Here is a 14,897-nt window from a genome sequence, read left to right on the forward strand (position 1 = left end):
TGGCTCCCGAGGGTTGGTCCCGCCTCCGCCCGCCGAAAGGAGGCTTCCCATTGGTTCGTCTCGCTCGCCCACCCCCCTTCTGCTGTGATTAATCCTCCCAGTCCCCTTCTCCTCCATCGCAGTCCCTCTCCCAGCTCCTCCTTGATCCCAATCCCCTTCCTCTGTCTTCCTCCTCACTCCTCCCCTTCCTCCCTCCCTCTGGAGGCTTTGTCCCGCCCCATTCAGGAAGGGTCTTCCTTCCATTGGCTTTTCCGATGTTGTCCCTGTCCCCCTCTGGGGTATTTCGCTCTTATTGGTTCGCCAGCATCCGCTCGCTTCCTGCTTTCTATTGGCTCTCACAGTTTGATCCCGCCCCTTCGGCCGCGCTCGGCTTCCCGGCAATCGTCTATATCCCTTCTGTGAGGATTCTTTTCCCATTGGCTCTCCTGCGTCTGTCCCTTTATGCCAATTCGCTCTCTTCCTGGCTCCTGTTGGTTTGTCCCGCCTGCCTATGCTAACGTTTGTTCTCCCATTGGCTCTTAGGGCTGTTAGTTCCGTCCCCTCCCCTTTCTGCCGTCGCTCTCCGATTGCTTTTCCAGCACTACTCCCTCCTCTTCTTGCTGTACCTTCTCCTCCTATTGGCTCAAGCTTGCTCATCCCGCCCTCTTCTGAGGTCTTTCCCTCTCCCATTGGCTCTTCCGCCATTAATCCCGCCCCTTTCTGTGGTCACGCCTCCCTCCCCACCCTTTCCGTTCCCCTATTGGCTTCTCCCTCTTTTTCTCCCGCCTCCTTTCTCCTTTCTCTTCTCCTATTGGTTGCCCTTCTCCCCACGTGACCTCCCGGCATGCCCCGCAAGCGGCCGTTCAGCGCCAAGCGCAAGAAGCAGCAGCTCCGGGACCGCCGCGACCGCAAGCGGGGAGGTGAGCGAGGCCCTAAAGGGGGCGGGAAGGGGTAACCGGAGCCTGACCGGGCTGGGCCTGGCCTGGGCATTGCGGGGGGCGGGAAGGGGTAACCGGAGCCTGACCGGGCTGGGCCTAGCCTGGTCCGAGCATTGCGGGGTGTGGGCGGCGTTCCCCGGGGCCTGACCGGAGCTATGCGGGGGGGTGGGCGGCGGTCCCCGGGGCCTGACCGGAGCTATGCGGGGGGTGGGCAGTGTTCACTGGAGCCTGACCGGCGCCGGCCTGGCCTCCCCTCTTCCCCCCTCCCTCCCCAGACCTTCCTCCAGGCCCCGGGCCGGGAAGCGGCAGCCGCAGCGGCAGCCGGGACCGAGGCAGCGATGCCGAGGAAGGGGAAGCGGCGGCGGCGCCTCCGCAGCGCCGCCACGACCCCGGCAGGTTCCGGTTACAGCTGGGAGGGCCCCGGGCTGAGGCTCTGGCTCGACGGCGACGGAGAGCTCAGCAGGAGGTGGTAGAGATGCTGCCCGAGAGCGGCCTGGAGCTGGATCCCGAACGGATCTATGGGCCCGGTGAGTACGGGAGGGGTTGGCGGGGGGAGGGGGGAACACCGGGACCGGTGGGAGATCGCGGGGGGTGGTAAATGTGGGCTCAGAGGGGCAGCTGGGGAGGGGCAACTGAGAGCTCGAAGGTGCAGTTGGGGGGCTGGGGAGGGGCAGCTGAGGGTCTGAGGGGGGAGTAGGGGATCTGGGGCTGTTCTATGAGGGCTCAAAGGGGCAGTTGGGGGGCTGGGGAGGGTCTGAGGGGGGGCATTTGAGGGCTCAAAGGGGTAGTTGGGGAACTTAGGGGGCGGTTAGAGGCTGGAGAGGGTCTGTGGGGGGCACCTGAGGGCTGGAGGTGAAGTTGAGAGTCTGAGAGGGTAGTTGGGGGTCTGGGGAGGGGCAATTGAGGACTCAAAGGGGCAGATGAGGACCATAAAGAGAAGAAAGCGGCCCTGGGGAAGCAAGAAATGAGCCCTGGGGGGTTGGAAGTGGCCTCTCAGTAGAAGGAAATGACCTTGGGGAGGGGTAAGTGAGTCTTAGGAAGCAGGAAATGAGCTTAAGAGGGGGGAAAGTGGCTCTTGGAGGGAAGGAAGTAGCCTTAGAAAGGTGGAAATGGGCATTGCAGTGTGGGAAGTGATCCCTAGGGAGGAGGAGGAAGTGGCCCTGGGGAAGCAGGAAAGGAGCCTGGGGAGGGAGGAAGTGGCCCTGGGGAAGCAGGAAGTAGCCTTTGGATGGTGGAAATGAGCCTTGGGAAGGAGGAAGTAGCCCTGGGGGGGTGGGGGTGTCCCTGCTGACATCCCCCCTCCCCCCCCCAGGCCTGGACTTCCCCCGGAGGCCTCCCTGGAGCTTCGGGATGCGGCCGGAGGAGCTGCGGCGCAGGGAGGAAGAGGCCTTTGGAGCCTTCCTCCGGCAGCTGGGGGAGAGGCCTGGGGGGGGGCCCCCGGGGGAGGCAGGAGAGCAGGAGGAAGAGGAGGGCGGGGGGCTGGCCCCCTTTGAGCATAACCTGGAGGTGAGGAGGAGGGAGGGGACAGCGGGGGGAGGGGAGGGGCTGGGGGGGTGGGGAAGGGGAGGGGCAGGGGGGGTGGGGGAAGGGGGCTTGTGAGAGGGGTATGGGGGGGGTCTAAGTGGGGAGCCTAAGGGCTTGGAGGGGTGGGGGTAGGGTGGGTGAAGGGCAAGGGGAGGGCTAAGGGGTGGGAGGAGGGTTGAGAGGCAAGGAGGGGACTGAGGGAGAAAAGGGAGGGGGCTAAGGGGGGCGGTTTAAAGGGTAAGGGGAGGCGGGGGGGGGGTTAAAGGGTAAGGGGAGGCGGGGGGGGGGAGGGGTTAAAGGGTAAGGGGAGGCGGGGGGGGGAGGGGTTAAAGGGTAAGGGGAGGCTGGGGGGGGAGGGGTTAAAGGGTAAGGGGAGGCTGGGGGGGGAGGGGTTAAAGGGTAAGGGGAGGCTGGGGGGGGGGGGAGGGGTTAAAGGGTAAGGAAGGGGACGAAGGGGTGGTGGGGGGTGGGGTGTTTGTGTCCCCACTCTGCCCCCCCGCCCCCCCCCCCCAGACGTGGCGCCAGCTCTGGAGGGTGCTGGAGATGTCTGACCTGATCCTGCTGATCACCGACGCGCGGCACCCGGTGAGCGCAGCGCCCCCTGGCGGCCGGCGGCGGGAACGCGCCCCGGGCACTCAGAGACACCCCCGCGGGGGGCTTTGGGGGCACCCCCCGAGCCTGTGTGTGTGTGCCCCCTGCCCCCCCAGGCGCTGAACGTGCCCCCGGCCCTGGCTGAGCACATCGTGGGGGAGCTGGGCAAGGGCCTCATCCTGATCCTCAACAAAGTGGACCTGACCGCCCCGGCCGTGGCTGCCGCCTGGAGCCAGCACCTCCGGCGCCGCTTCCCGGCCGCCAGGGTCGTGCCCTTCACCTCCGCCCCCAGGTGGGCGCCCCCCAAGGGTAAGGGAACACCCCCCCAAATGACGCCTGAGACCCACTACAGCCCCCTGCCCCCCCCCAAAAGCAGCCCAAGCTGACTGGGGCCTCCTCCTGCAGGGCTGCAGCGGAGGCAGAGGAGAGGAGGGGGCTGGAGCCGGGCGGTGGGACCCTGGCAGCTGCTGGAGGCCTGCGAGGAGATTGTGGGGGGGGAAGGTGAGTGGGGAGGAAGGCACCCAGGGGTGCTGGGAGGGGGCAGGTGAATGGGGAGGGGGCACCCGTGGGTGCTGAGGTGGGGGAGCTGCAAGGGGTTTGGTCTCCCACCCACTTGCTGTGTGGGGCTGACCCTGCTTAGCTTCGTGGCCAGGGGAGGAGGGGAGGTCCCTTGGGTGCTCTGTGGAGTCCCCTGAGGGCTGGGGGATCCCTTGTGGGCTGCAGGGTGCTGGGGGAGTCCCTTGGGTGCTGGGGGGTGGGTCCCAGGGGAATATCCCCTAGGTACCACCCACCCCCTCCATTGACACTCCCCCCTTGTGCCCCTCCCCTCAGTGGACCTCAGCAGCTGGCGAGCGAGGCTGCAGCAGGCTGAGGAGGCAGCAGCCAGAGGGGAAGAGGAGGAGGAGGAGGAGGAGGAGGAAGAGCAGCAGCTGGAAGAGGAGGAAGAGCAGGAGGAGGAAGAGGAGGCCATGGCTGCCCCCCGGCAGTGGGAGCGCTACCGGCACGGCGTGCTCACCATGGGCTGCGTCGGTGAGGGCCCCGTGGCTGCCGCCAGGGGGCGTGGCTTTACTCAGGAGGCGGGGCTTGGGGAGGGGGCATGGCCTGAGCTGAGGGGGTGTGGCATGATCCCTATTTCCCCCCTCTCCAAGGGCTGGGGCTGTCACTAGGGGGCGTAGCTTTACACTAGAGGCGTGGCCTGCAGACAGGGGGCGAGGTCTGAGCCCTGGGGGCGTGGTCTGATCCTTACTTCCCTTCTTGCTCCTCCCTTGCAAGGCCTGCGGCGGCCCCCAGGGGGCTGCAGCTGCTAGCGGGGGGCGTGGCTCTCCTTGGGAGGTGTGGCCTGTGGAGGGGGGCGGGCCCTGAGCCGTGTGGGCACGGCTTGACCCCTACTTCCCTCCTCCTTCCCAAGGGCTGCGGCTGCCACTAGGGGGCGTGGCTCTCCCTAGGAGGCGTGGCTTGCAGAGAGGGGGTGTGGCCTGATCCCTATGTCTCTTCTCCCTCCTTTCCAGCCCCGCGGCTGCCGCTGGGGGGGGGGGGGCAGAGCTTTCTGTAAGAGGCGTGGCTGGTGGCGAGGGGGCGTGGCCCGAGCCCGGGGGCGTGGCCTGAGCCTCCTCCTCCCCTCCCCAGGGCTGCCCAACGCGGGGAAGTCCTCGGTGCTGAACGCGCTGCTGGGCCGGGGGGCGGTCAGCGTCTCCCGGGCCCCAGGCCGCACTCGCTACTTCCAGACTCATTTCCTCACCCCCAGCCTCCGCCTCTGCGACTGCCCAGGCCTGGTCTTCCCCTCCAGGGCCCCCCCAGAGCTCCAGGTGGGTGTTGGGGACCCCCTCCCCACTATCTTTCCCCCCATAAATGAGAGCTCAACCTGAAGCTTGGCTCTGAGGCTTCCTCCCTAACCCAGGGCTGCTGCATAGGCACTTGGAGACCCCCCCAGACCTGCCCCCAAGTGACCTGTGACCCCCCCCCCCAGACCTGCCCCCAAGTGACCTGTGACCCCCCCCCCAGACCTGCCCCCAAGTGACCTGTGACCCCCCCCAGACCTGCCCCCAAGTGACCTGTGACCCCCCCCCCCAGACCTGCCCCCAAGTGACCTGTGACCCCCCCCCCAGACCTGCCCCCAAGTGACCTGTGACCTCCCCCTCCAGACCTGCCCCCAAGTGACCTGTGACCCCCCCCCAGACCTGCCCCCAAGTGACTTGTGACCTCCCCCTCCAGACCTGCCCCCAAGTGACTTGTGACCCCCTCCCCCCCAGACCTGCCCCCAAGTGACCTGTGACCTCCCCCTCCAGACCTGCCCCCAAGTGACCTGTGACCCCCCCCCCAGACCTGCCCCCAAGTGACCTGTGACCCCCCCCCTCCAGACCTGCCCCCAAGTGACCTGTGACCCCCCCTCCAGACCTGCCCCCAAGTGACCTGTGACCCCCCCTCCAGACCTGCCCCCAAGTGACCTGTGACCCCCCCCCCAGACCCGCCCCCAAGTGACCTGTGACCCCCCCCCCCCAGACCTGCCCCCAAGTGACCTGTGACCCCCCCTCCAGACCTGCCCCCAAGTGACCTGTGACCCCCCCTCCAGACCTGCCCCCAAGTGACCTGTGACCCCCCCCCCAGACCTGCCCCCAAGTGACCCGTGACCCCCTCCCCCCCCCGACCTGCCCCCAAGTGACCTGTGACCCCGCCCAAACCACACCCCATTTTCCCTCTGACCCTCCCAAACCTGCTCCATGCCTACCCCTTTATTTTGGGGGGTGGGGGTCTCTAGTGTGCATGGAAAGGTTTGGGGGGGTTCTATATGAAGAGGTTTTGGGGGGGGGCTCCAGGCTGTGGGGGAGTTTTGGGGGGCTCCAGGCTGTGGGGGAGCCTTGGGTGGGCTCCAGGCTCCAAGGAGGCTTTTGGGGGTCTCTAATGTGTGTGGGGAAGGTTGGGGGGGGGGGGGGCTGGAGGTTTTGGGGGTCTCTAACCTATGTGGAGTGGTCTTGGGGTCTCTGATCTATGTGGGGGAGGTTTTGGGGGGGTTCCAGGCTGTGGAGGAGTCTTGGGGGGCCCCAGGCTTTGGGGAAGCTTCGAGTGGGTTCTAAAGGACGAGGAAGCTTCTGGGGGTCTTTAATCTATGTGGGGGGGCTCCAGGCTTTGGGGGAGGTTTTGTGGGGCCTCTAATCTGCTTGAGTAGGATTTTTGGGGTCCCCTCACCCCCTTTATGTGGCCCCCCCCCCCCAGGTGCTGGCAGGGGTGTACCCCATTTCCCAGCTGCAGGAGCCCTACTCGGCTGTAGGTTACTTGGCCTCTCGCCTCCCCCTGCCCACCCTCCTCCAGCTGCCCTCTGCCAGCTCCCCCTGGACAGCCTGGGACATCTGTGAAGGTGAGAGAGATTTCTGGGGTGCACTGAGGCCGAGCAGGGGATTTTGGGGGTGATTCTAATCGATTTTGGGGCCTTGCCCCCCCCAGCTTGGGCGGAGAAGAGAGGCTACAAGACAGCCAAGGCCGCTCGCAACGACGTCTACAGGGCAGCCAACAGCATCCTCAGGCTGGCAGCTGAGGGCAGGCTCCCCCTCTGCCATCGACCCCCAGGCTACTCTCAGGACAAAGGTCAGGACCCCCTCAAACTGATAGGGGCCCCCCAAAAACTTCCAGCACCCCAAAGCCACCCCCTGGGCACCCCCAAACCCACCCCTGGCTGCCCCAAGCTGACCCTCGCCCGGCCCTGAGGTCTCAGCACAGTTCCCTCGGCTCTGAGCCACCCCCCCCAATAGACGCCCCCTGACCCCCCCCAACCCACCCTGTACTTCTAGAGTGCCCCCCCCAGACTTCTAGGGCTCCCCCAAAAGTTCCAGCACCCCAAACCCAACCCTGGGCACCCCCAAACCCACCTCTGGCTGCCCTGAGCTGATCCTTGCCCAGCCCTGAGGTTTCCACCCCTAAGGGTCTCAGCAGAGTTCCCCCTGGGCACCCCCAAACCCTCCCCTGGCTGCCCCTCACCATCCCTCTCCCAGCCCTGAGGTCTCAGCAGAGTTCCCTCAGTTCAGAGCACCCCCAAAAAACTTCCAGCAGCCCAAAATCCCCTCCCAAAACCACCCGCCCACCACTGCTGGCACCCTTGAGCTGACCCTCACCCAGCCCTGAGCTCTCAGCACTTCCCTCATCCCTCCAAAGACCCCCAGGGCCCCCCCTGAACCCCCCCAGTTCTCCTCTGCCCCCTCTCCAACCAACCTGAGCCCCCCCAGTCCTTCATTTGCCCTCCCCAAACCTCTCCCCAGTCTGGGGCCTCCCTGGGGGGGCTCTCAGGGGGTCCCTGATGGGGGCCTAGGTTTTTGGGGGGGGGGGGGTCTCAGGGCATCCTGATGGGGGTCTAGAATTTGGCAGGGGTCTCAAGGGCTCCTTGAAGTTGGGGTTCAGGTCTTGAGGGTTGTCCTTGATGGGGGCTTAGGATTTGGGGGGGTGGGAGGGGGTGGTGTCTCAGTGGGTCCCTGAGGGGTGCCAGGAGTTTGGGGGGAGGTCTCAAAGGGTCCCTGAGGGGGCTTCAGGAGGAGTCACTGATGGGGTGGGGGTGGGTCTAGGATTCAGGAGGGTGGTCCCTGATGGGTGCCCAGGCACTGGGGGGGTCCTAGGGGGGTTGGGATTTTTTGGGGGGGGGAGGTCTCAGGGGGTCCCTTAGGGGGATTCAGGTTGGGGGGGGGGTCCAGGATTTGGGGAGGGGTCCCTGACCTTCCCCCTCTGCCCCCCCCCCCTGCCAGAGCTGTGGGAGCAGCACCCTGAGACCCAGGCCCTGAGGGCCCTGCTGGAGGCCGGCAGCCAAAGCTCCGCCCCCCCAGAGGCGGAGTCAAGCTCAGAGGAGGTGGAGCCTGAGCCTGAGGAGGACACGCCCACCCCAATGGCAGCAGCCAATCCCTATGAGCTGCTGGGGGAGGATGAGTGCTAGCCCCGCCCCCTCCTGCCCCCCTCGGGAGGTGGGAGCCAATGGGAGCCCAGAACCATATATGGAATGAAGGAAGGTTTATTTCTGCAGCTGCTCCTTTCTGATTGGTCCTTTCGTGGCCTGCCCTGAGCCAATCAGAGGCCAGGTCCCTGCGCTGTTGCCGGGGGCGGTTCAGGCTGAGTTCCCCTCGGAGGTGGGGCCTGGGGAGTGACATCAGTCAGCTCTGCTCTCATTGGCTGCCAGCTTCTCCCCCCTCATCCCCCCCCCGCCTCCAGCCAATCAGCTTCCTCTGTTCATTAGCATAAGGGTGGGGCTAATTTGCCTCGCCCTCATTGGTTCCAGCCCTGGACCTCTCTGGCCACAAGGGGCTGAGCTCTGCCCTCCTGCCTTGCTGATTGGTAAGAGCAGAGGCAGCCCCACCCACCCCTTTCCTCCATCCTGATTGGATACAACACAACTGGCCCCACCCTCTTCTCCCTTTCCACCTCTACTCCTGGATTGGCTGCCACGGGATTAGCCACACCCCCTGCCCTGCCACCAGATTGGTTCCAACAGGACTTACTCCACCCTCACCCCCCTTCCCCCCCCTTATTTCCTTCCTTTTCTCTCTGATTGGCTGTAGCAGGCCCTGGCCCCACCCACTTCCAGATCCTCCTCAGGATTGGCCACAAGAGATCTGACCCTACCCCTCCTCCCTCCCATCTCCGCTCCTTGATTGGATGCCCCCAGATCAGCCCCACCCCCCCACCAGTCTCCTCTCTGATTTGCCCAAGTGAGGCTGGCCCCACCCCCTTCCTGTCCAACTCCGACAAGCTTTAGCTCCGCCCCTTCCCTTAGCCCCACCCCTTAGGTTCATCCCACCCCCTCTGACCTGTGGGTGTGGCCCGGGGGCGTGGCTCCCGCCGGAACAGGAAGCGCCGGGTGCGGCCGCAGCTCCAGCAGCCAATCACAGTGCGGGGCTGGCCCCCTCCTACGGGAAGGGGTGGGGTCAATGCCGAGGGGGTGGGGCTTACAGGGATGGGCTTAATGGACTCGTTTAACTGTTAGGGGGTGGGGCTTAATGGGGAGGGGAGGAGCTCAATTTGGGGGTGGGGCTTAGTTAAGGGGTGTGACCTGGCTGGGAGGATCTTAATTAGAGAGTGGGGCTTACTTAGGGTGGGGCTAATTAAGGGATGGGGCTAATTGGGAGGGGTGGAGGCTAACTGGGAAGGGGGGGGCTTAATTAAGGGGGTGGACATTAAATGAGCTTAATTAGGAAGAGCTTAATTAAGGGGTGGGGACTAATTGGGGTGACAGGGAAAAGACTGAAAGGTGGAGCCTAACTGGGAGGGGTGGGGCTTAATGAGGAGCTTAATGAGGAGGTGGGGCTTAATTGGGCTGGGTTTAAAGGAGGGGCTAAGGAAAGGGGCGGGGCTTCATTAATGGGGTTAATTGAGGGGTGGAGCCTTTAATGCCTTAGCTAGGAGGGGAGGAAGCTCCCTAGAAAGCTAATGGAGACAAGAAGCTAGCAGGGACCCCCCCCCCTGTCCCCTCCCCCCCTTTCTGGGGGTCCCCTACCCCCTTTCTGGGGGTCCCCCTCCCCACCTCGGAGGCGCTGGCAGCCCCCAGCCCCAGGCAGCAGCAGGGAGCAGCAGCGGCGGCACAGGAGGCGCTTGACAGAGGGGGCCCTGGGGTGGGGGGAAGGGGGAAGGTTATTGGGGGAGGGGGTGAGAGGGACCTCAAATAGCTGAGACTCCTTCCCACCCCACCCCACCCCCCCCGAGCCCCTAGGACCCCCCACAGGATCCCCATATCCCCCCCCAAACCCTCTCTAGACCCCCCCCCCCCCCCCCAATCCATCCTTGGGTCCTCCATAACCCTCCCTAGGCACCCCCCAGACACCTCTAATCCCCCTAGGACCCCCCCTAGACACCTCCAGACCCCCTGTGCCTGCCCCCCCCGCCCCCCAGCACCCCCATATCCAAGTTAGGGTCCCACCTAAACCCCCAGGACCCTCCCTAGACATCCCCCAGTCCCCCATAAACCTTTCCAGACACCTCCCAGACACGGGCCAGACCCCCATAATCCCCCTAGGACCCCCTTCATGACCCCCATATCCCCCCCCCCCCCAGAACCCTCCCTAGACACCCCCCAGCCCCCCATAGCCCTTCCCAGACACTCCCAGGCCCCCCCAGAGCTTCCCCAGGACTCCCCTATCCAGCCTTGGGTCCCCCAGACCCTAGGACCCCCTCCCCCCAACCCCTCCCTAGCCCTCCCCCAGCCCCCCATACCTTTTCCCAGAAACCCCCCCAGACCTCAATAATCCTCCTAGGGCCCCCCCAGGATCCTCCCTAGACACCCCCAGACCCCCTAGGACCCCGACCCGGACCCCCAGCTCCCCCCAGAGGGGTCTCACATGCGCAGGACCAGGCGGCGAGCAGCCCCCCGCTGGGTGCTGCAGTAGAAGCGAGCCAGGGCCGGGCTGTGGGGTAGCACCCAGTGGGCAGCCTGCAAAGGGGCACCCCAAGAACCAGAGGGGGTCCCCCCCACACTCTTAGAGGTACCCCAAGAACCATAGAGCACCCCCAGATGCTCCCTAGAGCTGCTCCAGGCCCCCCCTATCCCCCCCCCCCCGAACCCTCCCTAGGCACTCCCAGCCCCCCATAATCCCCCAAGGACCCCCATGTCACCCCCATAACCCTCCTCCGACAGCCCCCAACTCCCCATAATCCCCCTGGGACCCCCTCCACGACCCCCACATCCAACCCAGGATCCCAAATGACAACCCCCGGACCCCCATAACCTTCCCCAGACAGCCGCAGCCGCCCATAACCCTCCCGTATCCCCCCTGTAACCCTCCCTAGACATGCCCCAGACCCCCATAATCCCCCAGAACCCCCAGATGCAGCCTAGGGTCCCCTGTAATCCCCTCCATAACCCCCCTACCCCCCCATAAACCTCCCCAGACAGCCCCCAGCCCCCCGTAATCTCCCTAGGGCCCCCCGCCACGACCCCCATATCCAGCCTAGGGTCCCCCATAACCCCTCCAGAACCCTCCCCAGACCCCCATAACCCGCCTGGGACTCCCCCAGGGCCCCCCAAACCCCACCTGGAACAGGAAGTTGAGTCTCTGCAGCGCCTCCCGGTCCCGCACCGGCGCCGCCATTGCTCCCCGCGCTTGGCCACGCCTCCTGCTGGGCGGGGCGGGGAGCCAACCGCGCTCCCCATTGGCCGGCGCCGCTGGGGGAGGGAGCGGGGGGGGTGGTGAGGAGCGGGAGCCAACCTCGCTCCCCATTGGCCGGCGCCGCTGGGGGAGGGAGCGGGGGGGGTGGTGAGGAGCGGGAGCCAACCTCGCTCCCCATTGGCCAGCGCCGCGCGGCTCCGGGGGGCACTTCCGGCGCCTGGAGGCAACGTCACTTCCGGCGCTGGGCTCGGGGCGGCTTCGGCGGCTGGGTTCGGCTCGGGGCAGGGCGGCGGTGAGTGCGGGGAGGGGGCGGCCGCGGCCCCTGGAGAGGGGCTTGGGGAGGGGTCCTGCTTGTGAGGTGGTCCCCGGGGGGATCCTCCCTGTAGGGACTCCGCTGCAGGGACCCTGCCTGTGGGGTGAGCCCCAGAGAGCCCCCCCATAGGATCCCCCCATAGGGACCCTGCCTGTGGGGTGAGCCCCACAGAGCCCCCCCATAGGATCCCCCCATAGGAACCCTGCCTGTGGGGTGAGCCCCACAGAGCCCCCCCATAGGATCCCCCCATAGGAACCCTGCCTGTGGGGTGAGCCCCACAGAGCCCCCCCATAGGATCTCCCCATAGGGACCCTGCCTGTGGGGTGAGCCCCACAGAGCCCCCCCCATAGGATCCCCCCATAGGGACCCTGCCTGTGGGGTGAGCCCCACAGAGCCCCCCCATAGGATCCCCCCATAGGAACCCTGCCTGTGGGGTGAGCCCCACAGAGCCCCCCCATAGGATCCCCCCATAGGGTCCCTGCCTGTGGGGTGAGCCCCACAGAGCCCCCCCCCATAGGATCCCCCCGTAGGGACCCTGCCTGTGGGGTGAGCCCCAGAGAGCCCCCCCATAGGGTCCCCCTGTAGGGACCCTGCTTGTGAAGTGAGCCCCAGAGAGCCCCCCCATAGGATCTCCCCATAGGGACCCTGCCTGTGGGGTGAGCCCCACAGAGCCCCCCCATAGGATCTCCCCATAGGGTCCCCCTGTAGGGACGCTGCCTGTGGGGTGAGCCCCACAGAGCCCCCCCCATAGGACCTCCCTATAGGGACCCTGCCTGTGGGGTGAGCCCCATGGAGCTGTCCCCTACAGGGACCCCACTGTAGACACCTAGGAAGGGACTGAAGTCCCTCCCCCTCCTCCCTCCTCCTCTGCTTTCTTTCCCCTCCCTCCCTCTCCCTGGCCTTGTGTCCCTCCTATGTCCCCAGGTCCCCCCTGCTCCCTCCCTCTTCCTCCCATGGTCCTCCCAGGCCCTTTCCCCTCTGGCCTTCTCCCTCTCCCTCCTTCCCTCCTCGTCCCTCTTATCTTCCTCCTCCTCCCTTCTCGTCCCTCCCATGTCCCTCCCCCTTCCCCCTTGTCCTTCCCCCTCCTCCTCTGTCCCTCCTCTTCCCTCCTTGTCTCTCCTCCTCCTTCTCTCCTTCCCCCTCCCTCCCACTCCCTCCCTGTCCCCAACTCCCTCCCTGTCCCCATTTCCCTCCTCGCCCTTCCCTCCTAAGTCCCTCCCTCTCCCTCCCAGTCCCTATTTCCCTCCTCGTCCCTCCCTGTCCCCGTTTCCCTCCCTGCCCCTCCCACATTCCCTTCCTCTCCACCTCCCCATCCCTGCCTCCTCTTCTCCCGGGGGCTCCATCTCCGTGCCCATGGCCCCCTCGGGCGCCCCGGAGCGGGGCCCCCTGGCCCGCCTGGCTCAGGACACTTCCTGCCCGGTCTGCGGGGACCCCCTGCGGGACCCCCTCCTGCTGCCTTGCAACCACTCCTGCTGCCGCCGCTGCCTGCCGGGGACCCTCCCCCCTCCCTCCGCCGGCTCCCGGGACCCCTCCCCGCAGAGCGGCACCGGAGCCCTCCCCCCCGGGGCCGTCTCCTGCCCCCGGTGCCACCTGCTCTGCCCCCCCGGCCGCCTCCGGACCCCTGTGGCTCTGGCTGTGGAGTGCAGGATCGTGGAGCGCCTGAGGGGGACCCCCCGAGCCCCCCGGAGGGGACAGAGAGCCAGGTGGGACTGGGAGGGGACTGGGAGGCTACTGGGAGGGACTGGGATTGGAGGGGGGGAGCTGGGGGGCACTGGGAGGGTGAAATGGGCTGGGGGGAGGGGGCTGGGGAAGAGTGGGGGGCAAGGGGGAACTGGGTGGGACTGGGAGGCACTGGGGGGCACGGGGAGGGGGATGGGAGGGGGGAGTTGGGGGCTGGAAGTGGGGACCCAGGTGGCAAAGAGGGACTGGGGGGGAGGGGGGGAAACAAAATGGGTTGGGGGCTGGGAGGAAGTGGGGAGCTGGTGGGCAAGGGGGGACTGGGGGGGACTGGGGGAGCCAGGAGTCCAAGGGAGGACCTGGAGAGGGTTACTGGGGAGGGTCCTGGAGGTCTGAGGAGCGGGGAAGGGGAACTGGGGATGCTGGGGGTACTGGGGGGGGGAACTGGGGGTACTGGGAGGAGTTGGAGGGGGAACTGGGGGTACTGGGAGGGGGAACTGGGGATACTGGGGGGGGAACTGGGGATACTGGGAGGGGGAACTGGGGGTACTGGGAGGAGTTGGAGGGGGAACTGGGGGTACTGGGGGGGGGAACTGGGGGTACTGGGAGGAGTTGGGGGGGGAACTGGGGGTACTGGGGGGGGAACTGGGGGTACTGGGAGGAGTTGGAGGGGGAACTGGGGATACTGGGGGGGGAACTGGGGGTACTGGGAGGGGGAACTGGGGGTACTGGGAGGAGTTGGAGGGGGAACTGGGGGTACTTGGGGGGGGCTGGGGGTACTGGGGAGGGACTGGGGGTACTGGGAGGGGGCTGGGGGTACTGGGGAGGGACTGGGGGTACTGGGAGGGCTTAGAGGGGGGGACTGGAGGTACTGGGAGGATTGGGGGGGGGGTGGGGGGGGTGTTCAGAAGTCTGAGTAGAGAATCTGGGCGGGGGGGGAAGGGGTTAGGAGCCCCAGGGGGGAGGGCACTGGGAGGGCCCTGGGAGCTACTGGTGAGGCACTGGGGGGGGGGGGGGGGGTGACCTCCTTGCCCCTCCCCCTTTGCCCCTCCCTCCCCTCACGTGCGAGGCCTCGGGGCCGGGGGGGGGCAGGGCGGGGCCCGGCCCGGTGACATTTTTGGGTGGTGACAAAGTTTGTTTTGGTGCCACCGGGGCCACGCCCCTCCCCCGCGGGCGGGGCAGGGACACACCCCCGGGGGGAGCAGAAGCTGCCCTGGGGAGCCCTCCCCTCCCCCCCCAAAAAAGAGGGGATTCCCCCTCCCTAATTTGATCCTTTTGGTCCCTCCCCCTCCCCCACTTTGGAGCCTTTTTGCCCCTCCCCCATCCCCCCCCCGTTTTAGTGCCCCCCCCAATTTGATATCCCCCCCCCACCTGACCCCAACTTTTTGGTGTCCCCCCCCTCCTTTTTGGGCTCCCCCAGTTCCCCTCCCTCCCCCAATTTAGTGCCCCCCCCCTTTGAGACCCCCACCAATTTATCCCCTCCCCCAGTTCCCCTCCCCCCCCATTTTTCATGGCCCCCCCCCTCAATTTAATGCCACTCCTGCTTTTTGGGCCCCCCAATAATTTATTTCCCCCCCCCAGTTCCCCTCCCCCCCAATTTAGTGCCCCCCCTCCTTTTTTGAGACCCCCCCAACAATTTATCCCCTCCCACCCCCCATTTTTCATGCCCCCCCCCTCAATTTAGTGCCCCCCCCCCGCTAACCCCCCCCTCTCTTTTCTCCTCCCCACAGCCTGGGGGCTCAGCTCCGAGCCGACGCCGCTGCCCCCCCCCCCGCGGCCCCCTCCCCCAGAAGAGCCCCCCCGAAG

The 14,897-nt window shown here is 66.5% G+C and overlaps 2 protein-coding genes across 2 annotated transcripts; one reads left to right on the plus strand and one right to left on the minus strand.

Annotated features, from left to right (window-relative positions):
* The first annotated feature begins 790 nt into the window (after window positions 1-790).
* GNL1 (G protein nucleolar 1 (putative)) lies at window positions 791-8,086 on the plus strand. Its single transcript, XM_054177234.1, is given in 11 exon segments — window positions 791-899; window positions 1,193-1,444; window positions 2,230-2,423; window positions 2,955-3,026; window positions 3,149-3,324; window positions 3,406-3,533; window positions 3,864-4,061; window positions 4,659-4,837; window positions 6,243-6,384; window positions 6,471-6,611; window positions 7,757-8,086. Coding segments are annotated over 11 exon segments (1,743 nt in total). The 5' UTR covers window positions 791-823; the 3' UTR covers window positions 7,942-8,086.
* Window positions 8,087-8,771: 685 nt separating this feature from the next.
* RPP21 (ribonuclease P/MRP subunit p21) lies at window positions 8,772-11,106 on the minus strand. The gene is made up of 4 exons (XM_054177211.1): window positions 11,027-11,106; window positions 10,334-10,425; window positions 9,496-9,605; window positions 8,772-8,908 (listed from the first exon to the last, which is right to left on the minus strand). Exons 1-4 carry the CDS (start codon window positions 11,081-11,083, stop codon window positions 8,772-8,774), a joined length of 396 nt encoding a protein of 131 aa, XP_054033186.1. The 5' UTR covers window positions 11,084-11,106.
* Window positions 11,107-14,897: the final 3,791 nt, after the last annotated feature.

Source organism: Dryobates pubescens, chromosome 39, assembly GCF_014839835.1.
Source record: "Dryobates pubescens isolate bDryPub1 chromosome 39, bDryPub1.pri, whole genome shotgun sequence".
Taxonomy (NCBI): Eukaryota; Metazoa; Chordata; class Aves; order Piciformes; family Picidae; genus Dryobates; species Dryobates pubescens.